The 24899-nt window shown below is 52.1% G+C and overlaps 1 protein-coding gene across 1 annotated transcript; it reads left to right on the forward strand.

Annotated features, from left to right (window-relative positions):
- SSU72 (SSU72 homolog, RNA polymerase II CTD phosphatase) lies at positions 1-24764 on the forward strand. The gene is made up of 5 exons (XM_018060519.1): positions 1-380; positions 9902-10045; positions 21988-22127; positions 22891-23009; positions 24251-24764. Exons 1-5 carry the CDS (start codon positions 202-204, stop codon positions 24350-24352), a joined length of 684 nt encoding a protein of 227 aa, XP_017916008.1. The 5' UTR covers positions 1-201; the 3' UTR covers positions 24353-24764.

The raw sequence follows: 24899 nt of genomic DNA on the forward strand, positions 1-24899 counted from the left end.
GTCAGGACGCCAGTTCGAGGCGCCGGACAGAGTGCAAGCCCTGGCCCTGACGCTCGAAGGCCAGCCAGCGCGGGGGTGGGGCCTCCCTCGGTCCGCGGCCCAGCAGTCGGGGGCGGTGTGGGGAGGCTGCCTGGACGCCGCACATACGCCCCCGCCGCGCGTCCTGACGCGCTACGTCGCCGGCGCCCCCGCTTCCGCGTCATGACTTCCGGGCGTGGAGGCCGCCATCTTGCTCGTGCGGAAGCGGCGCGGCTGGGTGGGAGTCCCGAAGCGGGAGTCGCAGACGGTGCGGCTGCCGCCATGCCGTCGTCGCCACTGCGGGTGGCGGTGGTGTGCTCGAGCAACCAGAACCGGAGCATGGAGGCGCACAACATCCTCAGGTAGTTGGGGCCTCCGCCCTGGCCCAGCGCGCCCCACGGACGCCGGCCGACTGGCCGTCCTTCCGGCCCCGGCCCGTGATGGGCAGTCCTGGTTCCTAGTCGCGGACCTAGCCGGCCCGTGCTGGGCAGTCCCGGTTCCTGGCCCGTGTTGGGTGGTGGCGGCCGCAGTTGCTGGCCCCGGCCCTCCCCGGTCCATGCTGGGCGGCGGCCCCGGATCTTGGGCTCGGACTGACTCGTGCCGGGCAATCCCGGCTCCCGACCCGTGCTGGGTGGCGCCGGTTACCAGCCCCGGTTCTCCCCGACCGGTGCTGGGCATCCCGGGTTCCCAGGCGGGCGGTACTCGGCGGCTCCCGAAGGACGGCCGAGAGGCCGCGCCGCGTCCGGGCTCATTGCCTCCGGGGCCGTGTGCTGCGAGGACTCGAGAAAGCTCGGTTCGTCTGGTTTCCCATGTATGTGCCTAGTGTCAGGAAAAATTCAGAATGTGAGCCGAAATGTTTCCGGATCACGGAAACCTCGAAAGCTGCTAGTAAACCAGAAAGGCTTATGCTGTTCATGTCTTCTTAGTACTCACATCTGTATCTGAAAACAGTGATCTCCTTTAAATGCTCTGCAGTGAGGTGGTAAGTTTCAAGCCGAAGCTTAGGGTCCACGAGAGGACAGGCCGGCTCTGTCCAGGGCGTGTCGCCTTGTATCAAACTTGGAAAACTTTGCACAACAGAACCTCAGGATAGAACAAGTCGTTAAAAACACGGAAGTGGCCTGTTTTAACTTAATGCATTTGTGTGTTTACTCCTGTTTACATTTTTCAAGTCTCATGCAAAGAATTTCTTTCTCCTTTGGAAAACCTCCAGTCGACAATTTCTGAACCACACGTGAATTTGGTTTCACTCTTTTAGTTTATATTTCAGTGGTAACTCCCTTTTTGCGACTCTGTTGTGTACGTTTAATAAAAGTTTATTCCCATTTGATAGTTTTTTTCATTCAAAAGCACTTCACAGAATGTGAGATTGATCCCTTGTGTTACAGTTAAAAGTTAGGTGTACATGTCATCTTTGATAGTAAAATAAAGTTGAAATTGCTTTTTCTCTCGAAGTTTGCTTACTTGGACATTAAAGGGCAACCATGCCTCGCTTCCCCTACCGCCGCAGTCAGCTTTGACTCTCCCAGTGAAATCAGAGTTTTCCTGCACCCCTCATTCTTTATGAAGCTGGACATACCAGGTGTCCATGGTCTGCTAGTTAGGAGTTAAATTCTTCCCTAAGATCTATCACACTATCCACAGTATTCAGTTAATGTGTATTTTTTGGTAGAGTGTGGTATGCTTGGAACCTAACGAATTAATGTGGAATTTGTTTCTAAAGTAGAATTTTTAAAATTAAAGTTGTTTTAAAATTTGGAAAGTCCGAGGATTACAGTGTGCTTGATCTGATCCCCAAACTGCGTATATCTGTTCAGAGTCACTAAAATATTTTAGTGGTAAATGAAAAGACTGCAGAGTTCACATTCCTGGAAAATTATTCAAGGAAAATGAAATTTAATATCTTCAGTTAGAATAACAAGTGACCTGGAGACCACCTCATTCTGCTGACTCTGGCTGGTTCTGGATTCTTTGTTTTAAGCTCTTCTCTGCATAACAAAGTTGAGATGGAATCTTACAAAAGGAGGTGTTTTTAAATTTCCTCTAGCAAATTTGTTCAATCATTTCTAAAGTTTTGCCTATCTAATAGTCCTCAGTCACTGCCAATTACAAACCCTTCCTTAGTTTGAAGTAGATGGTATAGCCTTGGTACTCCTGTGGAAAGGAGGGTGGAGAAGAGCCCCTGCAGATAATCACCAAGTAGGAATGCTTGTGTATTTTTTGCCATTTTACTGTCTTTCAAATTGACTCACGAATGAGGGCCAAAGGAGGTAAGTTTAGAGTAACATGCATTATTTACCTTATGAATGTGAAGTTGTTAGATATGAATCTTAATTCCTAAGATGTTTATATTTGTGGAACTGTCTTCCTTTTTAAAATAATAGTGTCTGCATGTTGCAGAACGTCCTTGCTGTAGAAGATGGAGAAGATAAGAATCACTTGAAGTACTGTTTCAGTGTACATCCTCCTTTCTGGGTGTTTTCTGTATACACATACACACACTTAAGAGAGATCAAAATACTGTTCTGTAATCTCTCCACAGGATGTGAATGTAGTTTGATTTCAGTGTTCATTTCTGCTTTTATTTTAGTATATTGGATTTAAACATCTGTTCAGATTGAGTAATGGCACTGGTTTCAAAACTGAGTACACAAGCAATCCTGTGCAGTAGTCACTTTGGTAATCATCCCTAGTGACAGACGTGGGGTGGTTTCTCAGTTTCATAATGTCCAAATCCTTGTGCCATTCATGTCTCTCTATATACTTTTCTAGTTATTTCCTTGTCATAAATTGCTGGAGGTAGAATTGCTGAGTCAAAAGGTAGGCATATTTTACATTTTCATACATTCTGCCAAACTGCTTTCCAGAAAAGTGCCTATTTACAGAACTCCCATTTCCTCATAATATGGACATTATTTACATCTTTTCTTGCTTCAGGGGCAAAATAAGAACCTTGCCTTTCCTTTAGTTTTAAAATTGCTATTGAGATTGAACAAATTTTCATGTCATTTTTCACTTTTGAAACTAATTTATGATATCTCCATTTGGATAATTTACAAGGTTTAATAGCATCTTTAAGTAATATATATGATGATTTTTGTTACAAGTAGGAGAGCTTATAGAAGATGTAGAGACATGAGACATGGGCCTTAAAGATGATTGAGAAAAGTATTTAATGATAATATGATAAGGGACTTCCCTGGTGCAGCAGTGGTTAAGATTCCACACTTCCAGTGCACGGGGCACAAGTTCGATTCCTGGTCAGGAACTAAGGTCCTGCTGCCTTGGCATGGCCAACAAAAAAGTATGATAGTGAAAACAGGAAAATTGCATTTTCAGTTGGAAAACTTTGAAAAGAACTGTCAAAGGGAATGTAGCTTTTTTAAGGCTGCTCTGGGTCTTAGTTGCAGCATATGGGATCTAGTTCCTTGACCAGCCATCAGCCCCGGCCCCCTGCATCAGGAACGTGGAATCTTAACTGTCAGACCAAACAAATGTAACTAGTGGAATATGCATGCTAGATTGTTTATTACTGAAATCCAGTTTTTTGGCCCTGTTGAAAATCAGCTCAGGCTGTATTTTTCTGACAAGTTGAATACAAGTGTTAACAAAGGTTGGCATTTTCTAGAGGTAGCCATAATTTCCCTAGGGTAATCATTTTTTATCTTCTGAGACTAAATTGTTTGAAATACTAGTCCTGGAAATCCTTTAGGTTTTTAAAAGGAGTGTAGGAAGATTGTTTGTTTCTACAGAGCCTCCTATTCTTTGTACTCTGCAGATTAAGATGTCCCTTAAGATGTCCCTTTGGTGCCAATTAAGTTACATTTTTTGTTCCAAACTATCTCTGGATGTTAAGGGGCATGTTGATTTTTGGAAGCTATATTTTTAATTGTAGTAATTCAAAGCAAATTTTAAAGAAAGATTTGTATAACTTCCTGAAGTGAATTCTCAGTCTGTTTTCAATCGTAACTTCCTGAGTAGTGTGATTTGGGGAAGATAAGCAGACAGGCTTCAAATGTGGAAGAAAGAAGTTTAGAGTCATCTCTTGAGCCCCTCTGTGCCAGGTACTTTACAAATGCACATGTCATTTCATCCTCACAACTCTTAAGATGTCCACACTGACACGGGTGAGGGGAAAAGACCCAGAGCCAGAAGCCCCAGGTGGTGAGTAACAGCAAGGCTCTGGAAACAGGGGCTCCAGTCCTGATGGAAAAGTAACATCTGATGGGCTGGAGAAGGATCCAGATCCAGGGTGTGGGGAATGCAGCAGGCAGCTGAGGCCCTGTGATTCTCTGATTTGCGGTGGGGCTCTCAAGTCTCAGTGTCCTCAGTGGAGCATGTGGACCCCAGCCACGGTGGGATGGAGGTGCTCAGACCTCCTCTCCTGGGGTACCTGGGCCACTCAACACAGCACACTCCCCATGGTGGTGCTAACTCTCCCTTGTCTTGTCCTAAACCAGGGAGGGATGGTTAGCTCTGCCCAAGGTCCCTTGGGCTGCATTTTTTATATTTCCTTTCTGGATACACTTGGCGAGGGTGAACTGGAGACCATTTGGGGAGGTGGAAGGATTTGAAATCGTGTCTTTAAGGATGGCAGAAGAGGTGCCTACAGGGGACACGTTTGCCTTCATAGATCTTAAGGGACTTTGCGTTGTCGTTTGCTTTTTGTCTTCAGGGGGCAGAACTAAGACCAGGAAGAAGGTAGATTTCTGTTTGGATCTGAACATTGAGATGAAACTGGGTAAACCAAGCATAGTATCAGCTCCAGCAGCTAAAACATTTTCCCTGCCTTAAGGATCATCACCAACCTTCTGTAGGTGAGAACAGGTCGAGCCCAGAGAAGGAAAGATAGTTGGGCGGGTTCACTATGATAAACAGTGCTTAGCACAGTGTTGGGGCTGGGACGACTCAAGTGCTAGATCTTGAAAGCCTGCTCTGTGCTGGCCCCCATACTGGGGAGGCCAGCAGTGACTGGAAGAGCAAGCTGACCTTCGAAAAGCCAGGGTGGAGGAAGAGCTGGCCTGGAGCAGGGACATCCAAGCAGGAGCTCTTGTGGGGAAAACGATGTATGTTTGTCACAAGCTCTCTGCACGGTGACGACATGCTGAAAAGCCTCTTGGTTTCTCCTTGACCTTGTGGGATGTGTAGGAATAAAATAAATCCTAGAAAACATTTATTGAGAAGTGTTTTGCTAGTGGTGACATCAACCTTACTGGAATGTTAACATTTGAGGAAGTTGATCTCAGGCTTGCGGCTGTACCACGGTGAAATTGCAGGCAGATGTTGGAAGTGTGATGGTGTGTGAGCAGTTGGTTTGTGTTGGGTAAACATGGGGTGGTTGTGTAGCTAGAAACTAGGCTGATTAAGTCATGGGTGATTTCATCTGTAGTAAAGGTGACATCATTGTAAGCACATTGTGTCCTACTTAGAGACAGGTCGTACTTTCAGAAGTTTGGCAGTGGTCTAGGATTTCAGTCTTAGCCAAAATAATGCTTTGAATTAGGTTAATAAGTACACTAGAAAATAGGGAAAATACCATAACCCATAACCTATGCTGATAATTTGTGTGTTTTCATGATTAGTGTTCATTTTAACTTATTATTTTACCTTTAGACATCAGGATTGAAACAACTGTTTCCCCAAATTCAGCATTTTCTATGATACTATAATCTTTTTTTTTAACTTAACATTTTTGTATCTTAATATTTAACATAATTAAAGTATATGTCTCTGATAGTGATAGTTTTTTGATACCCTTATAAAAACAAGTTTGATAAAAACTTGTCTGGAAGATTTATTTAACATACAAAATAATTGGCCCTTAAAGCTCTTTGGTTGTCAGGAATACTTTTATAGCACTCAGTCCTTTTATGTAAGAAACACATTGTCACTGTGCACAGTCAGACAAGATGGGCCTGTGTTGTCAGCTGCATGAGCTTAGGAGACAGCAATTCTGTTGCTAACTAGCCTTTTTGCCACTTTGAACATTTTGTTGGGGGAAGAACAGCCGACTTTCTTTTTTTGTTTGTGTGGTTTAAATTCTGCCAGTGAATTCCTCTTTTGGGGGGTTTCACTTTGTTTTTAAATATGTTTGGGTAACTAACTGTTGAGGCAGTGAGGAGAGGGCACAGCTGCACACCCACGCCCCCCACCAGCCGGATAGTTTCTAGTGGGGAGAGGGTCACCTAGCCTTTCAGACACCAGGAGGCATCCTCTGAAACACCCTGGTAAGGGTCAGCCAGCTGAACGATTAGTCCAGGTTATCTTTGGGGTAGTTTACTTTTAGCATATGGACAGTGTTTCCTTTGGGCCCTAACTCCAACCTCAGACTCCCCTGTGATAGGAGAGGAGGAGAGGAGATGACCCACCCAGGCAGCTCAGACTTGCTGCCCCAGCAGTAACAGGGTGGTTGGGCACAAGAGACCCTGTGCTGGGGCCTCTGCATCACCTGGAAACCCTGTGGGCAGCTTTTCAGTGGCAGCCCTGCCCTGCCTCAACCTGACACATCCTGGGGTCCTACTTGGGGTCTGCTTTACAGGGTACAGTGTGTGTCGGGGCCCCCAGGGCACCCTGTTTTCCATTCTGCTGTCACCCCTGTGCCACGGCTTTGCTGTCCCTGTGCTTCCCGCCACCTGGGTCCTGGAGGTTCCCTTTATGCCATGCTCCTAGAGTATCTGAGGAGGGGGTTTGGGTCTCTTGATCGCTGCTGAATCCCAGCACATAGCAAGCTCCAGAAAATACTCCTGGATCAAGGTGTTATGACAGACCTACTGCCAGTAGAAATGGCGATTGTTTTCCTTAGAACTTCAGCCATTGGGGTTTTAATAATCTGTTTGCTTCTGCTGGGCTAAACTAAAGGTTTGTTCACTGTATTTCATTAATGTGTTTCAAGAGTAGTTATACCTGGACCCGTTTTAACAAAATTGAACTTAAATTTAAGAGTTGTGTTAGTCGCTCAGTCGTGTCTTGACTCTTTGCAGCTCTATGAGCCTGCCAGGCTACTCTGTCCATGGAATTCTCCAGGCAAGAACACTGAAGTGGGTTGCCATGCCCTGCTTCAGGGGATCTTCCAGACCCAGGGATCAAACCCAGGTCTCCTGAATTGCCCGCAGACTGTTTACCATCTGAGCCACTGGGAAAGCCCCAGATTCAAGAGTTAGGCTCATGTAAATAAGTTCTTTGAAGTGAAGTCACTCAGTTGTGTCCGACTCTTTGTGACCCCGTGGACAGTAGCCTACCAGGCTCTGCCGTCCATAGGCTTTTCCAGGCAAGAATACTGGAATGGGCTGCCATTTTGCTCTCCAAGGGATCTTCCCAACCCAGGGATCGAACCTGGGTCTCCTGCATTGCAGACAGATGCTTTACCATCTGAGCCACGCTTCAGGATAATAAGTTCTTTAATAACGGATAAATATTTCAAAAGAATGACCACAAGGAAATGACTAAGATATAGAGATACTTTTTTTTTTTTAAGAGTGATGGAGGGGCGGTGTCTAAGTGAATCTTTCACGTACCTTTGTTGGGAAACGTTTTATTTCTCCCATTGTTCCCCAGAATGATTTTGGGACCCCTTTTGGAGTTTACTTCATAGATAGCTAGCTGAGAGAAGTGGGCTCAACCGTGATTTCTTACTCTGACCTCACAGGCACTCTTCCATAATTAATTGATCATTATTTGGTCTCAGATGACGTGTTTAAAAGAATCAGGGCTGCCACCAAAGGACAGACCTTTCTCCCCAGATCCTGTGCACACCTGTGTGGCTTTGGGACAGACCCAGGGTGGTCCTAGATGGTTGTCCAACAGCTGTGCTCACGCAGCCCCCCAGCTTGTTTCCTGATTGTGTCACACCTTAGGCTCTCTCTTTGGGAACTGGAGTCAGCCCCAGGTCCCTGGGGACTGTGTTTCTGTGGGTACATGTTTTCTCACAGCACACATCCCTCCCTGGTGGGCCTGTTCCCTCCAGGGTATTTCCGGGATGGGGAGAGTTGGCTCTGTGAGGATAAAGTGATTGTTTTGGGCAGTTCTTGTGGAGTAGCAGCCATCGTGAAGCCAGCAAGACCAGCATAACCCCTGCTGTGTGTTCCTGTGGGACATGGCTGTGACCCATCTCTGTCACCATCTTGGGAGGGAGTGGCCCCTGGGCTGTTGTCAGGGGGACCTTCATCCCCAGCTTGTTGGTGCTCTGACGGAAAACATTTCTTCTGTTGTGCATTCCTGACCTGCCAAGGAAACGGGTTCAGACTCTGGTGCCATGGTCTGCAGGCATCTACTGGGGGCCATTGCACTCCAGCCACCCTTCTTTGAGGTCCATTTACATCCCAAGTGGCCATGGCCCCGTACACTCCTCAGTCATCTCTGCTGTCGTTCATGTTCTCCATCATGGGCAACGTCCAGGGCTTGGGTGGGGGCTCAGCTTGGGCCTTCTAGGGGTGGAAGGACAGGGCTTGGCTTTTACCAACCTCAGAGGGCTCAGGCGAGGTGTTTGACACAAACCCGATAAGATGTTTTTAAAACGTATGCCCGTGATGCTCTGTGGTGCCAAGCATGGTGGCTGTGCTCCTGGATCTTTCATCTGCACAGAGGCACCCCTGAGTGACCTGCAGGTCCTTCTGGCTTTTCTGGGAGAGCAGTGACTCAGCTGGGCTTCTGGAACTGCTGTGTCTAGTGGGAGGGACTGTGGGTCTCGCCCCATGGGCACCACGGCCCAGTGAGGTTTTCCTCCTCCATCCACCTTTCAGCAGAGAGTGGCTGGCAGGGATGCCCACGTGGTGGGGGAGGGGCCGCAGACTGGCACTTCTCTGGGTGCTGGGCCTCGAGTGTCCAGATGCACTGGCTCTTCCGTGGGCCTCCCATTGTGACGACCAAAAATCCCTCCAGAAGCAGCCAGACCCCTGAGTTACAATAAAATGTAAAAAGCTTGAGAAACTGAAGGGTGGCCGCAGAGCCCACAGCACCGTGAAGAGGTCATCAGCACTGCCTGTCCTGGGGTCGGCTACCAAGTCGGTGGGCAGGGATGCATCCACACGGACATGCAGTGGTGTGTGAACACAAGATTAGGGTGAGCAGGCTGTTTCACGCAGACGCTTTGAGCACTCCCAGCCTGTGAGTTTGAGAGGACACGAGGTCTGCAGCAGAGCCCCAAGAGTGAGGACAGCCACGGGGCCATGTGGGTGCCATGTGTGACTTGTGGGTGCTGCCTGCCTGACCATTTATCAGGAGATACTCAGCCGTCTCCTTGTCTTCAGGCCTCACAGGCGTTGCCTTGAGGCAAGAGGCCATTGTGGGGGTGCTTCTCCTGCCCTGGGGGCTCTGGGGCCTCTGTCTAGTCCTGGGAAGCCGGCATCAGGGCAGCTGGGAACCTGGGCAAACAATTTCCTTTTAAGAGTCGCACGACAGTCAGATGACAGGGTTTTCTAGGTGAATCTTCACTCGACTGTGTGTCTGTCCTTGGCTTTCACAGATAGCTGCCTCATTCCCCGGCATTCACTGATTCTTTGTCTTCCTGGATTGGCTTCATCTAGCTTGTGTAATGTGCTGCAGGATTTTTTAAGATTTGAGTATAAAACACTTAAAAATGGAGAGACTTCCCTGGTGGTCCAGTGGCTGAGACTTCACCTTCCAATGCAGGGGATGCATATTCAGTCCCTGGTCAGGGGAGCTTAGATCCCACATGCCTCATGGCCAAGAATCCAAAACATAAAACAGAAATGATAATGTAGCAAAATCAATGAAGATTTTAAAAATGGTTCACATCAAAAAAAAAGAACTGAGGAACATGTTCTCTGAGAATGGCAAAATTGTTCGAGTCCATTTCCTATTCCCTTGTAGCATTTTCTGTCTTGTTTAATCCAACTATGATTCTCTGTCCTTTTTTGTCTTTCAGCAAACGAGGATTCAGCGTCCGGTCCTTTGGAACAGGAACTCACGTGAAGCTTCCAGGACCAGCACCTGACAAACCGAACGTTTATGATTTCAAAACCACATATGACCAGATGTACAACGACCTCCTTAGGAAAGACAAAGAACTGCATCCCAGTGGCTGCCCTTTAACCCCGAGGGCTTGTCTCTGGCACGTGTCACCTGTGGGCACCCCTCAGGGGCACCTGTGAGGCGGGGGATGCGGCGGCCCGTGTGAGGTGTGCGGGGTCACTGGGTTTCTGTCCCTGTGCTTACGGGACAGTCCAGGGGTTGGAGACCACGTGGACACAGTCGGTTAAGGTTCTGGTGCGCTGTTAGAGCAGCTTAGGTGAGGAAAGTGGGAGCCCGAACCCTGTGGCTTCGCGCACTGCAGGTAGGTGTGCGTGCGGGTGTGCCCTGGTCCACAGGGGTGCCTCCCACCCTGGTGGTGTTCTGGAGATCACAAGAGGGCCACGCTGGCTGCAGAGGAAGCGTGTTAGAAACAGGTAATCTGAGAGGATCTCATTGCAGGAAGACAAAAAGCAGACTGGGTCTGCTCCCTGAGACTCACCAAGTTCTTGCCCATGTGATCCCAGGCTGCGGATGGTAAGGCCATCCTTGCTGGCTGGGTTTTGACCAGGACCTTCAGGGTCACCCTAGTGCTTTAGATTCCTGGGCCTCCTCGCGTTACCTCAAGCGATGGTGATTCTCGGGGTGGAGCCCAGACACGTTCCAAGTGAAGGAGTGTAGATGCCATGTGGAAAGATGTCCTCACGTTGGCACTCTTGCAGTCTTTTAATAAACTACAAATGTCCTCTGTACACCTGTAAGTTAGTTAGGTGCGAGGGGCCCCAGAGGCTATTTCAGCAAAAGTACTGGACGCAGGCAGTTGCTTCATGCTCCGTCACAGCACCTGCTCCTTCCCAGTTGCAGGGGGAACGTTGGGTGGGAGCATCAGGGCAGAAACAGGTGTTTCTTGTCAGTACTTTAGCCAGGCACTGATGGCCTGGGTCCAGGACTCGCCCCCTGCACAGTCCCCAGGGCCCCCCAGCGCACCTGCCCCACATCCCCTTTTCAGAAGCCCCAGAACCCACATTAGAAACAATTGGGAGCACTTCCAGGGAGCTGCCAGGTGTGTCCTGGCCTCCATGGTGGTGACGGGCTCTGGTAGAGACTTCCCTGAGGTCTGAGCGGTGAGAGCCGCCCTGGCCTTGCCCAGAGGTGTCTGCCATGGCTGCTCCCCAGGGCAGAGCTGGGAGCCTCACTCCACGCTTTTGGTACTTGGCACCGCAAACACTCCATGTTGATAGCTTATTTTGAGGCTGTCTGTTTTTGAAGATTATTAGCACCATTCATATTTTAGAAGCTCTTAAACTCAGCAAGATAAATGAAACAGGTAATAGGGCACTTGTGCTCCCTTCGTCACTGTACCTCAGGTTATCTCACATCAGAGCTCTCTCTGGGAAGAAGCATTCACACACGAGACCAAGTCTGGAGGTGTCGTGTGTGTGCCCCTGGTGGCTTGAGACGAAGGGGCAGGGCCCAGGCTCTGAGTGCTCAGATGCTCCTCCAGGGCGACTGCACAGGCCTGTGCCCCCTGCGAGTGTCCAGGGGATGGCTGGCCTTGCTGTTGGCAGTCATACCCTTTGCCCTGTCGGCACCCTCATGAGATTCTGGGAGGGACCACTGGTTTATTGGCTTCACTTGGGTGGGATTTCTGCCATCTAGCTGGGGTGGGAAGGGGCAGGACATGCAGTGCTTGGCTCTTCCTGAGTCATTCTTTGGCCTTCAAAGGAGGAGTGTAGGGGATCTGGGGCCTCCATGCATAAAGGGAATGGCAGAATGAGGGTCTTCTGACTTGGGCAGGTTGGTGATCACAATTGGGGCTGGGAGCCCCGTGTCCCCACGTGTTTGGGACACAGCAGACTAGCTGAAAACCCAGGACTGTAGCATGAGTGCCAGGGCTGTTGCAGAAGTGGTGGTTCTTGTAATTTGCAATGCAAAGCTAGGAAAATACTGTAAGATATAAACCAACATTCAGTAAATGTTCAAGTTATCAGGGGAGAAAAAATGCCAGTCATTGGGCAGAGGCGGGAGTTGAGACCGAGGTGCTGGTGGGGACAGAGACAGCCTTGAGGACACTCTGGGCAGGACTGAGGACCCTGTGGTGCTTGAGCCCTCAGTGGTGGTGATTATTTGGCTGTAAGTAGAGGTTTTGATTGTGGTTTTCTGTCCACAAACAGGAGTGGAGTTAGGGGCCTGCCTGCTTCGAGCCCCTGGCACCTGCTGAATGTCGCTCAGCCAGTAGAGCCAGACGCCCTGTGAGGTGTCCTCGGCAGTGCAGGAAGTCTAGGCTCACCTCACCCTCCCAGACACGGACGCCTCCAAGGTGGGACCTGTCCTTCACTATAAGGAGGTCCATCCACTTCGAAGTGTGTGGGTCCCAGGATTGTAAAACCAGCAGACAGAGAAGGTTCTCACCCAAGAAGCCCCCACAGCCTCTGGCCCACCCCTAGCCATCAGGTCATATGACTTGGGTCTGTAGCAGCTGGCTTCTGCCTGACACCTGAGGTTTATACAAGTTGTAGCGGGTACTTAGCTGGCCTTTCTTAAGTGTAAATTCCCCTTTGACCTTAATTTCTTTATTCCCTCTGCCTTGGAGTCTTTTTAAAAACAGACCCACTGCAAACTTGGTGTTCCACGTGGGGCTTTAATGTAGCTCCAAGGTCAAGTTGGTGGAGGCACCCAGGTTTTTTTCATTTCCTGCCAGAGCCAGTTTCCACAACTGAACTTGCTCCCTGGCTCCCAGCATTGGCTGCGTGGACTGTGGCTTAGCCTCAGCCTGCTGGCCACCCTTGGGGAGAGAGAAGTGGTTTTTTCTAAATGTAAGAATGGCCTGCCTGCGACCTAATGAACAGGGTCCATGAGCCCAGTCACTGGAGGGGCCACCCAGAGAAGAGAGTCAGGTGGGGTCCTTGGGGCTCCTTAGAGGGTCATCGTTATGTAAGTTTCAAGTAATTGCTTTGTGAATTATAAAACCACGTGTCTTAGCATGGGAATGTGTGGCTATAAATGCAGTTAATGTGATTTTTAATACATGTGACCACTTGCTCCCCAAATGGTGAGCTAAAGTGCTGGTGTAACTATAACATGTTCCCAGATCCTGACTTGTCCTCGGAGCTGGAGGCTGCCTGTTTAGCTGTATCTAGCAGACTTGCCCAGTTTATCTGTGGATCTTTTGTAACTAATTACCTTTGGGTTTTAGATTTTTTTAAACTATTCATTTTCATCTTCTCAGTTTCATTGTTTTTTAGGCCTTAGATTTATGTTTATACTCACTTCTCCACTGTGTACCTTTTTGTTCTCTTGGGGTAAAAGATAAAAATAAAGGTGATTTCTAAGATTGTAAATCCCACAGCCTTCAGACCTCCATCCTGGGTTCAAGGTCAGTGGACACGGCAGTTCCGTCCTGTTCCAAGGCCCCTAGGCTTTTCCAGAACCTTCTTGCAGTCTCTCTGACTCTTACGCCTTCTCGTGCTGTGCTCGGGCGCGTGTTCGGGGGTGGATGCCCAGCTCCCAGCCCTTGCCCTGGAGATGCTCTCTACACCTGAAGCCCAGGCTCCCTTCAGGCTCCCACAGTTGGCGTGTTCCACCTGCCCACCTTGCTCACAGTCCGTGGTTGCTTTCCCTGGCCCCGTACCTGCCTGGACACAAACTCGCCTGTCTGACCCCATCTCATTTCATTCTGGTTGGCAGCTGTGGTCTCAAGTGGTTTTTGAAAATGGTGTCTGTTTAACATGGGAGCGTGTTCCTAAGCCAGACACTGGTACCCAGGGAAACTCTGATCCAGTTTTGCTGATACTTAAGCTGTTGGGTTTCAGAAAAGCACTCATGCTTAAAATAAAAACTATGGCCTTAAGATAGATGAGGCCAGAAGAATAGCTTTCACGTCTGCCAGACGATGCCCCAAGTTGAGTGGCCAGCTGGGTCCCTTCTGAGTAAATACAAAGCCTCAGGTCTGGTCACTGCACCCTGCAGCAGGGTAGACAGTGGGTGACACCGTGGCCTACGCCAGTGTTTTCTCTCTGCCTGGTGTCCAGGGTGGTGAGGCCATTGCAGACCTTGGCGCCAGACCACCTGCCAGTGGCCCTGGGCAGCGGTGGGACAGGCGCTCAGCAGCTCAGCAGCCTTGGGACCTTCCTCCAGGGCCGGCCAGGTGCTCATTGCAGGGTGGCTGCAGTCACCCTGATGAATATTTTTTTCAACATGAGCAAGTCCCACGTGACAGCTTGTGCTGAGCGTTCCTCAGGGCGTGTTCCAGGAGTCCCCCAGCCATCTTGGACCCTGAGACCATCTCCAGTCTAGAGCCATCTGCTCTTTTCCTTGCTCACACCTATGTGTGGAGGGCACCCCCCTGATAACTGGTGGGCTGAGTGTGTTCTCATGACGACACACAGCAGCTGCACCACCTTCCAACTGCCACCCGTTCCTGGAGCCCTGGCCTGTCCCCAGCCCCTGGGGAAGAAGGGCTGACTCAGCCACAGGAGCTGCAGCCTGGCTCTGCTGCCCCAGCCCCGAGGCCCAAGGGAGACCCTCGTGCTGCTGCTCAGCGCTTTTCTGTGAAGAGATGGACTGGGTGCCATGGGGAGAGGGTGCTTCCTGCATCCACAGCAGGTGAGGGGTCATCAGGGCTCTCTGAGGGGAGGGGGCGTAGTCAGCCTCTGGTCCTCTCCCAGTGGCACTTAACTTGCATCTGGAGTCTAAACTCCAGGTTGCCTGTGACCAGCGTCAGAGGGCTAGCTGGCTGGGAATCCTGGTGAGCTATGACGGGTATGAGGTGGGGGCTGGGTAGGCATCAGCAGTGTGTTCTACCCCGCACCCTGGGGCTGGGCCTGGGCCTGGCTGCAAGGAGCAGGAGGAGAGGGCTGGATGGGCCATGCCGAGGGTGAGTGTGGGTCTGGGCCCCAGCACTGTGTGGACATGGTGGATATGGCTTCTTCTGACCTTGGTGGGGGCAGGGTCTGCTGAGGAAGACCTGAGCTGGGATGCTGGTGTAGCTATGTCCACTCCAGCACTGATCCCTCCTCAAGATGATGTGGTCCAGAGGAGAGAGCACACCTGAGGCCTCAGGCCAGAGCTGTTGCCAGCAGGTGCTCCCCCCACCAGCCCCACATCCCCTGTCCACAGGTGAACCTGCACCTTCCCAACGCCATCCTCTGAAGTGAGGGACCTGTCCAGGGTATCTCTGGAGCACATGTCCACTCCGGGAGCAGGTGGAGGTTGAGGGGTGTCACAGGTGCTCTTGGGGAGGGCCTTTCCCTGGCATCGAACCTGTATCTCCCTGGCTCATGTTCAGGGGCATAGCCGCCCTGTCAGGACATGGTGCTGTCACCGTGACCCCCAGAAAAAAAGAGTGGGAAACCTGTTGGGACAGGCTCTGCTGGGCCGCCTTTGGGTTAGGGTCCTGTAGGTACCAGGGGACACGGGCCAGCGCCTCTCCTCCCATGGCCTCGCAGCTTCTATCCTGCCCTTGGGGCTCATGGCCCTTCTTCCCTTGGCTACGGTGTTTCCCAGACACCTCCAGACCCTGGCTGCTACCACAGGTCCCCAAGGGGAGCCCTGCTGGGCATGGGTCGGTTTGCAGTGACCACTGGTGTCTGGGACCAGCCCCCAGCCATCTTATCCAGACAGTTCATTTTCTCATGCCAATTGCATTGTCTCAAGGGCCAAGCTCAACCCTTGCTGAGCGGGCTCAGTTGGGGGCGTCTGAGTCAGGGGCCACCCTGGACTTTGGGGCTGTTTCTGCTTCAAACAGTAACTGGAGTTTCAGTGAGGGGGGGTCATTTTATTTTTCCTTGAACTCACAGTGTTTGGGGCAGATCTGCTCGGCGCTGCTGGAGGGTGGGCAGTGGTGGGTGGCCAGAAGAGGCTCCCGGAGTGTCACCACACGCCCGCCCACTGTACAGTGCTCGGGGTCTCTTCTGTTGTCGAACCATTCTGCATAGAAGTGATTTGATGTTTGCAGAGTTAATTGACTATCAGGATTTTTTTCTCAAAAAGTTTAAAAAAATAAGTTAATTATCACTAAAATGCTCCAACCTAGGACTCAAGCTTTCACTTTTGTTTCGAGTTTAATGTTTCTTTGATGTTGCACACAGACAGCTAGGGGACAGGTATGTGTCTATTTAAAACAAAACACTAAGACTAAAGATATATTCCCCATTGTGTTTTTATTTATCCAGCCAATTTCTTTTTTAAAAGTTCTATTTTCTTGAGCTTTTTCTCAAATGAACGTAGCCTTTTACCTGATTTGGATAGCAGTCAACCTTATTTAAAAGTCTGCTGATACCAACTCTGGTTTAATAATATGCTTGTCACCTGCTCCTTTCAGGCTGACTTAAGAATGAGACCCTGACCTTTGACCTCATGGATCCTTCCGGTTACACTGAGGGTCACAGTCCTTGTTCTGGTGCCCCAGTTTTGTTTTTAACACCATTTTGCCGGGGGTGGGGGGCGGTGGGCGGGTGGCAATGTTTCCTTTGAAGAAGAGATACAGTGGTTTCTCACCCCCCATGCGGAGGTGGCCAGGCGCGTGGAGCCCCTCATGCTATGTCCATCCAGGGAGCGCTGGGGGCAGTGCTGGTAGATCAGACCCCCACCTGCGAGCCCAGGCCAAGTTCCAGGTGTGTGTGTGTGTCTCCATGTGTGCAGGGGATGGGGGCAACCGTGCCCTGGAGCCCAGGCCTGTGAATAGTGTGGTGCAGCTGGTTACATGTAGGACATGATTGCAAATGAAATGTATTTGCTGGTTTCCGGTCCATTCTTTACTGACTTTGGCCCACCCACAGCAGCTGTGCTGCTGAGTTGCAGTTTGGGGAATTGTGGCTGGGTCTCTGCTTCCGTCTATCCTGCCCTTTCCCGGCTGCCTGTAGCCCTGCTGGCCCAGGCCCAGTCCCCTCGGGTGGTCCCCTCTGGTCCCTGTGGCCTCCAGCTGTTTGGAGCACTCTCTGTCCAAGAGGTTTGCTTTTCTGATTTTTATTCTTTTTGTACATAATACCTATGGCACAGATGTAATGGCACAGTTACACTTCCCGTGTGGCCCTGTGCTGTCCTCCGGGGTGTCCTATTTGCAGCATATGCGTTTGAGACACCCACTGTGATCTGAAGTCTTCTATCTGGGGACGTGGCTGTTTAACAAGCATGTGGTTGTCACAAATGGTCCCATGGAGACAGGGTTGGGTCTAGCCTGCCCTCTGGTGGCCAGCACCTATGCTTCTTGGGTTTGTGCTTTTTTACAGGCCAGTGGCTTTGACACAAAACCCTGGGTAGTTGTGACAGCAGATTGTAGGTGGCATGGGGAGGCCACGGGCAAGGGTGGCCCTGTGCAGCCTTGGCGCTCATCCGAAGTGAAGGTAGCAAGGTTGTCGCTATGTGATGAGGCTAAAATTTGAGTGAAATAATTGAATTGTTCCCAGATGGGGTGGGAGGCCCATTTCCCTGCTGAGCTGCTCATCCCTCCATGCCTGGAGGCTTCACGTGCAGGGAGGGGGCTCCTGGCTTCCTGCCTCAGGACTAGAAAGGGTCTGAGGGTAATCTTGACCCTCTTGAATCAGCAGAGGAGAGAGCAGGGCAGCTGACCAGGGCTCCAGACTGCTGGACTTGGAGTTGGGAGGTTACTGTGGGCTTCCAGGGGTGCAGGGTCCTGCTGACCTTGGTGCTATGCTTGGCCCGGTGGGGTTTGCAGAAGCCTCAGCTCTTGCCCAGGGCGTAGCCAGTTGTCACCTGTCCGGGGCAGTGAGTGCCTGAGCTCTGCAGCTGGGGGCTGGTCCTTGCCTTCGAGTACCTTCCCTAGAAGCTTTGGGCCCCTGCATGAGGGGTTTTGCAGCTTCCGTTCTTGTTGGAATGAGCTCAGAACTGGAACTCAAGTCAGGTAGGAGGATGCCTGAGCCGAGTGTCCTCTGGGGGCACAGCCCACCTGGCAAGCCCAACCAAAGGATCCGGGTTCACATCCCAAGCTCAGTCCTGAAACAGGAGATGACAGGCTCGGCCTGGTGGTGTGCAGGAGCAGAGGTCCTGATGTAGATGGGCCAGGATGTCCTCGGGCTCTGATGGGTCAGTGTCCGGGGCGCAGCTTGGACAAGGGTATCCTCTCTTGGCAAGACTACCATCATGGTGGTTAGACCGCGACATCCTTCCTTGGTGAAGCTCCTGTCATGGTAGTCAGACTGGGGCCTGCCCAAGTCACCCCGCCTGCCCGATCCGAGAGCCCCCAGTGCGTGGTCAGAGCTGGGCTCCAGAGCCTGCTTGTGGGGAGTGAATGTGGGTGGTGGTGGACAGTATTGTCCTGAAACCCCTTTCCAACAGGTGTGGAGCTGCACTGCCCTGACCCTGCTCCCTCCTTCTCAGGGTTCTGTCTCTTCCCAGAGACCCTGCTTTTCTTCTCAGTGTTCTGAGCTCTGCTTTTCCTGGATTTATCTCCATCTTGTGTACTGGGCGATATTTGCGGGAATCCAGACTGAACTGTCTCACCTTCTGGGAAGTATTTCCATCCTCAGGGAAGCCAGACCCTGGCGGGCCTCTGGGCTGAGTAGGGACATGGGGTCTGGGCTCCACTCTTAAACCCATACCCTTCAGGGGAGCATCTCACCCTGACTTGGGGTTCTTCCGTTGTGTCTGCCCTCCCTGGAATCCCTTTGTCTGCCTTGCACATCTGGCCTGGAGAATTCCATGGACAGCGGAGACTGGTGGGCTACAGTCCATGGGGTTGCAAAGAGTTGGACCCAGCTGAACAGCTAACGCTATTTCACTTTGGCTCATCTGCCCCCACCCCCGCCCTCAGCTGTCTGCCTTCATGGACACATCTCTGCTTGGACCCCAGGCTCCCAGCACAGGCTGTGTGCCAGGGCCCTGCTCTGTGTCTACCCGGCCCCTTCGGCTCACCCTCCTGGGCCCTCCTCTGATGGGCACCTCTGCACAGCTGAGTCGACCCCCACCTGCTCCTGGGGAGGCAGGAGCCGCCACATGCTTGCGGTCCACAGGGTCAGCTGCCTCACACTGCTGAGGGCTCAGTAAGGCCCTGCCTGTGGGTGCCCGTCTGTCATGGTTGCCAGGTGGATTGTTGAGGCCCGTTTCTCTGAGAATTGCTATTGAGGCAAAAACGTTCAACTGAACCTGTTTTGTGAGCTGAGGACACCTGTGTAAAGGCCAGACCTCACTTCTGAAAAGCTACCTTGACCTAGAACAGGCCAGAGGCCCTGGATATTCCAGTCATGAGCAGGTGCAGCTCCCCTAGCAGGCGGCCTTCAGGCCAGCCCATGGTGCCCACGGGTGTGTCTCCAGCTCATTGGTGTGCCTGCCTTTTGCTCTTGAACTTTGGAGATGAGTCACCCTGTGCCTGCTGTGTTCTATTGCACTGTCAGGACAGTCCCTGAGGACCCCATCCTGAACCAGGCGCTCCCCCGTGGGGTTGCTTCAGTGACCCATGGTTGTTCATGGAGAAGCTGCTAAAGAGCACATCTCTTCTGACAGTAGGGTGTGTGTCTTTCGATGGCTGAGACCCCCGAGTGTCTCAAAACCATCCTCTGTGCTTCGCTTGGCAGGAGGCAGACCCTCCTGTCTTCTCCAGGACCGCCCCCCCCCCCACGGCCCTGAGATGCCGCAATCACACAGCAAGGGAGGCGCCCCAGCCATCCTTCAGCAGCCCCAGGTGAGAGTAGCTGGGATGCACTGTCTGAAGGCCAAGGGGCTGGAGGTGCATGGCCACCACCCCAGGACTGGAGCTGGAGTGGGGGTGGGAGCCTGGACACTGCGTTCTCTGCCCGCACCCACCGGGGCCTCCATTCACTTGGATTGGAGTTTTGAGCCTGCTTGGACTTCGCTCATATCTCAGTTGGTAAAGAATCCACCTGTAATGTGGGAGACCTGTGTTCGATCCCTGGGTTAGGAAGATCCCCTGGAGAAGGGAAAGGCTACCCACTCCAGTATTCTGGCCTAGAGAATTCCATGGACTATACAGTCCATAGGGTCGCAAAGAGTCAGACACGACTGAGCAACTTTCACTTTTACTTTCCACACCCGTCAAGGGGTTAGTTTCTGACAAGTGTGTGGACTGCAGGGGAGGCCCCAGCCAACTTCCCTTCCTCGAGGAGGCTCCCTGCCGTGGTGGGTCAGTTGGCCCTTGACCTACTGTGCTCAGCCAGGCACACCATTGCACCTGGGCCCAGGGTCACCACTGGCCACCTGAGGATCCATGGGGGTAGTCCTAGGGGACTAACATGTCCTTCCCACCTGGTTGGACCCCAGATGGGTGGGCCTTCCCTCAGAAGCCAGACCCTAATAAACGCTTCATCTTGGTGGCAGACAACTCTCCCTGTCCTGTTCCCCACTTTTCCTGTCCCCCAAGGTGTGAAGCGGGAGTTCAGTTGGGTCCCTGTGAATCCGGTGGTTTGCAGCTTCACCCTCAAGGGCTTCAAGCATATGCTGGCCTTGGTCCTGCCCAGCACGGCCTGGACCGTGCTTCTCAGATATTTGCTGGAGAATAGCCCCAGAGGCCACCATTACCCCTATCCTGTTGCACCAACCAGGGAGCGAGCGGGTTTAATCTCTCAACTCAGTCCTTTCTCCTTAGTTACATCACCTGAATTTCATCTGTTGGGTCATCTCTGTGAATACCTGAGGGTCGAGGAAAGGAGGAGGGGCTTTGCAGGGCTGCTGGGAACCCTGAGGAGCAGTTTCCTGAGTGCCTGGTGGCCTTCTTGTGGCTGTCACTGTGAGTCTCGGTGTACCCTGAAGCTGGGCTGTCTGGCAGCAGGTCTCAGCCAGCGTGGGGATGTAGGCGCCTCCTCCACCAGCCTGCCCCACGTAGGGCCTCCCTGGCCCATGTTCCACTGGACATGGATGCCAGGCTGGCCCATGTTCCCTGGACGTGGGTGCCAGGCATCCAAAAGACTGGGTTCTGGGAAGGCCGACTTCGGTGTGGCAGCATAGCCATGGCAGGCAGCCAGGGACGCAGGCCAGAGTGCGGTGCCACAGTCATTACACTCTTCTAGAAAGTGGCCAGAGCCAAAAACATCCCCCCTGCCCACTAACAGGTATCTTTTCAAATAAAAACTCTACATGTTAAAAGCAGTTTTCACCATCCAGGATGGTAGGAAATGTGGTTTGAGTAATATGAGCTTGTTTAAATAAACTATCTTAATTTAAAATCTGGGAAAGACAGTAAATGTACCACTCAGAGTTCCTAAATCAACTAATCTGTGTCCCTCAGTAGAGTGGGTGACATGCTTGTCCCACACTATCCAGAATGGCCCTTAGAGACTACAGGCCCCATCTTTGGAGTGGCGAGCCCTCCCGTGGGGCCAAGGACACAGCCCCATCGGCCTTTGGGTGGGGCCCTGTGTGGATCCCTGGGGAGGCATCTCCAGCTTGGGGCCACCTACTTGGCACAGACCCTGACTGTTGGACCCGTGTGTCCCATCCAAGCTCCGAGGGACCCAGGTCTGGGCCTCCTTGACTCTGCCCTCAGTTAACCCAAGGCTTCTCCCTCCTGGACACACTTTTTGCCACTGACATGTCCTTTCTTGGGTGGGTTTCTTGATCTCCTCACTGCGGTGACTGAGGCAGACTTGGGTCTCCATGTGAGCTCAGTCTCTTGGCGAAGGGCTGCGGTTCTTGGTGGGCGCTGGCCAAGATGCTGTAGGACAAAAGAAGCCATTAGGGACTTGACTTGCGCACTTCCACTGCAGGGGGCAGGGGTTCGATCCGTGATCTGGGGGACACAGAAGAGAAGGCTGTAGACACTTGGTCTGCTTCCTGGAAAGGTGTGGGTATAAAGGCAGCCTGGTAGGCTGAGGGGTGTGTGTCCAGACACTGAGCTGGAGGCACTCACCCCCACCCTGTCTTCTGCAGGGACTGTAGCACATTCTGTGCGCCAACCCCCTACCCCCACCCCACACCTTCACCGTCCTGATGCTCCTGCTGGGGAGGTGGCCCTGCCTGGGGTGCTGAGCTGCCTGGGCTGCTACACTTAATGACAAGGGTCTTTACTGAAAGTTCCTTAATTCGAGTACTCAGCTATACGCAGAATGGCATTTTACACATGCTGGACAGAAATAAGAGGATCAAGCCCCGGCCAGAAAGGTTCCAGAACTGCAAAGACCTGTTTGACCTGATCCTCACCTGTGAAGAGCGAGTGTACGACCAGGTGGTAGAAGGTGAGCCAGCCCCAGGGCCAGACCCTGCACTGTGGAGCTAACCAAGGCCATGCCCTCCACCCTGCTGTGTATCCAGTGCTTCTGAGGCAGCCCAGCCCCTGTGGGCGGTCCCTGGTCCTGGCCCAGGGCAGATTAAAGATTCCTGGTGTGTCTGTCCCTAGAGGAGGGCATGGCAACTCACTCCAGTACTCTTGCCTGGAGAATCCCATGGATGAAGGAGCCCAGCGGACTACAGTCCATGGGGTCCTAAAGAGTCAGTGTGTCTGTGGGCTCCTGTGAGCAGGGGAAGTTGGGTGAGGCCACAGAGAAGTGGACAAAGGACCCTTGAGCTTTGTGGGCCCTGGGAGGGCAGGAGACGGTGGTCTTCTGTGTAATTTTGTTCATAAGGGCAAAACCACCCCTGCTGGTGACAGCATCATGTGTGTTAAGGGTCTTTTTGGCACGGAAAGAGCATGCATGGTGCAGAGGAACTGGGACCTGGTCCTTTGCGAGTGAGGGCATTGTTACTGTCCCCTGCACAGTAGGCTGGTTGGTGTTGGTGAGTGTGACCAAGCTGCTAGGGGTCCCACTTGAGCACAAGCTTTCCTCTCAGCACAGCTGTGTTCGGCATGAGGCTCAGGGGTGGCAGGGAGTGTGCAGCCTGGTTAGATACCTGATGTGGGTCCTTAATTGTAGTCCCCAGAGGCCAGGGCAGTTGGGTATCACAGACCCTCCTGCACTCTGATTCTGAGGCCTCTGACTTCTGTCCTTCTGTCATGGTCAGATCTGAATTCCAGGGAGCAGGAGACCTGCCAGCCCGTGCATGTGATCAACGTGGACATCCAGGACAACCATGAGGAGGCCACGCTGGGGGCGTTCCTCATCTGCGAGCTCTGCCAGTGTGTGAGTATCGGCCTGCCTGGGCCGCCTCCTGCACACCAGGGCTTCAGCAGGAAACTGATGAGCCACTCAGTTCATGTTCAGATTATTTCCAAAGGTTACAACCCAGAACTGCGGAGGTGCCCACAAGTATGAGGGTCAGCAAGTCGGTTCTGGCTAGAGAATCCCCCTCTGAGCATTTTAGACTGGTCAGTCGCTGTAGAGAGTGCCCTACCCGGTGCTGGTTCCATGGACACAGGCCTCCTGCCAGGACCCCAACACCTACTGAAGCTTGGGAGCCCCAGAGACGGTGTTAAAGGGCGCTGGTCCTCTTCGTCCTCTGGGCTTATCATTCCAGACATCTGGCCCTCCACAAGTGGCCGTGGACATCCTCCCTTGTGCAGGATACATCAGGTTCTTTCATGCCTGCTGTGTAGCTGTGCTTAGAGCCAGACATTTCCTCTTAGTGGTGCAAAAGAACCCATCCAAGGAGAAACTGCTATGCTTTGTCATACCTTCACCTGCGGTTTCTGCATTTAAGCCAACTAACTGAGTGATTGGAAAATGAGGAAAACAAGTGGCTTAACCAAGAAGTATAGAGACAGGCAGGCATGAATGTGTTTGCTGTGTGAGGGCCCTGGCCCCTGCTCTCTTGTTACTGTGCCCAGCACAACTTCTGTTCCCAGTGTGTCACATGGTCCAGGGTGGCTGCTGAAGCTCCAGCCGTTGCACTTATGATCAGGCCATCATACAGGAGAAAGGGCTGAAGGGGATGACGCATCCTAGAAATAGCACACATGACACTCACCTAGGTCATGCTTGTGAGAGCTTGCAGAGGAGAGGTAGTGCTTGCAGGCCGAGACTAGGGCACCAAGCTGCCTTGGCCTTAGGCCAAACCCAGGCCACCCGAGGGCTGCCCTTGGTCATGCCTCCTCCCAAGGCAGTGGTTCTCCACCAGGGGCCATCTCACCACGTCTGCACGCACAGTGGGCCTCAGCTGGGAGACACTAGTGGCAGCTGGCAGGGTGTGCACAGGGTGCTGCCCGACACCCTGCTGTGCACAGGACAGCCTTTGGGCTTCCTTGCAGGAAGACATGGGCAGGTTGGGTCTGCCATTTTTGGGGACAGCACAGCGGCGAGTGTCTAAAGTGCATGTTCGCCTGAGCTCTGAGGCTGGCCTCTGGCTGCTGCTGCTCTGTGTCCCTGTCCCTGGCGGGTTCCCCTCACAGGGCAGCGGCTCAAGGTGGGTCTCTTGTCCACTCCAGATCCAGCACACGGAGGACATGGAGAATGAGATCGACGAGCTGCTGCAGGAGTTCGAGGAGAAGAGCGGCAGGACCTTCCTGCACACCGTCTGCTTCTACTGAGCCCCCCTGGCGCCCGGCCGCCACCCGCCTGAAGCCATCTTTTGAACTTCCTTTTGTTAATACTATTTCCTCCCTGATATTTGTTTTTACCTGTAGGTATTCTGCCGGTGGACGGTAGCAGTACCCAATAAACTGTACATATGAAATGAGAAGATACATGCCAGATCACAAACAATCAAGTTTTTCCCATCTCACTTTCACTTAGGAGTGGGATCTCGATTATGGTTTTTCTTTAACTGAAAAAGAAAAAAACGGTTGATAGCACATGACCTCCAAGACATCCGCTTCTCACTGAGCATCCCTTTCCCGGCTCCCCTAACTGGCTGGAATGTACAAATCCCTGAATAAAGCAACAGGCTGTACTTTTTGGGAAAGAACCTGCCATTGTCCAATAAATAGATGTTGATGGTCATCTTGGCTTCATCCTGAGTTGCCTGGCCCCCCAGTCAGGGCCCTTGGACAGCAGTCCCAGGCATGTGAATCACGGGGTGTTCCCTGGCACCATCCAGAGGGCTTACCTGTTCATAAGCCCCTGCCCCAGGAATAT

The sequence above is a fragment of the Capra hircus genome, chromosome 16 (assembly GCF_001704415.2).
Source record: "Capra hircus breed San Clemente chromosome 16, ASM170441v1, whole genome shotgun sequence".
Taxonomy (NCBI): Eukaryota; Metazoa; Chordata; class Mammalia; order Artiodactyla; family Bovidae; genus Capra; species Capra hircus.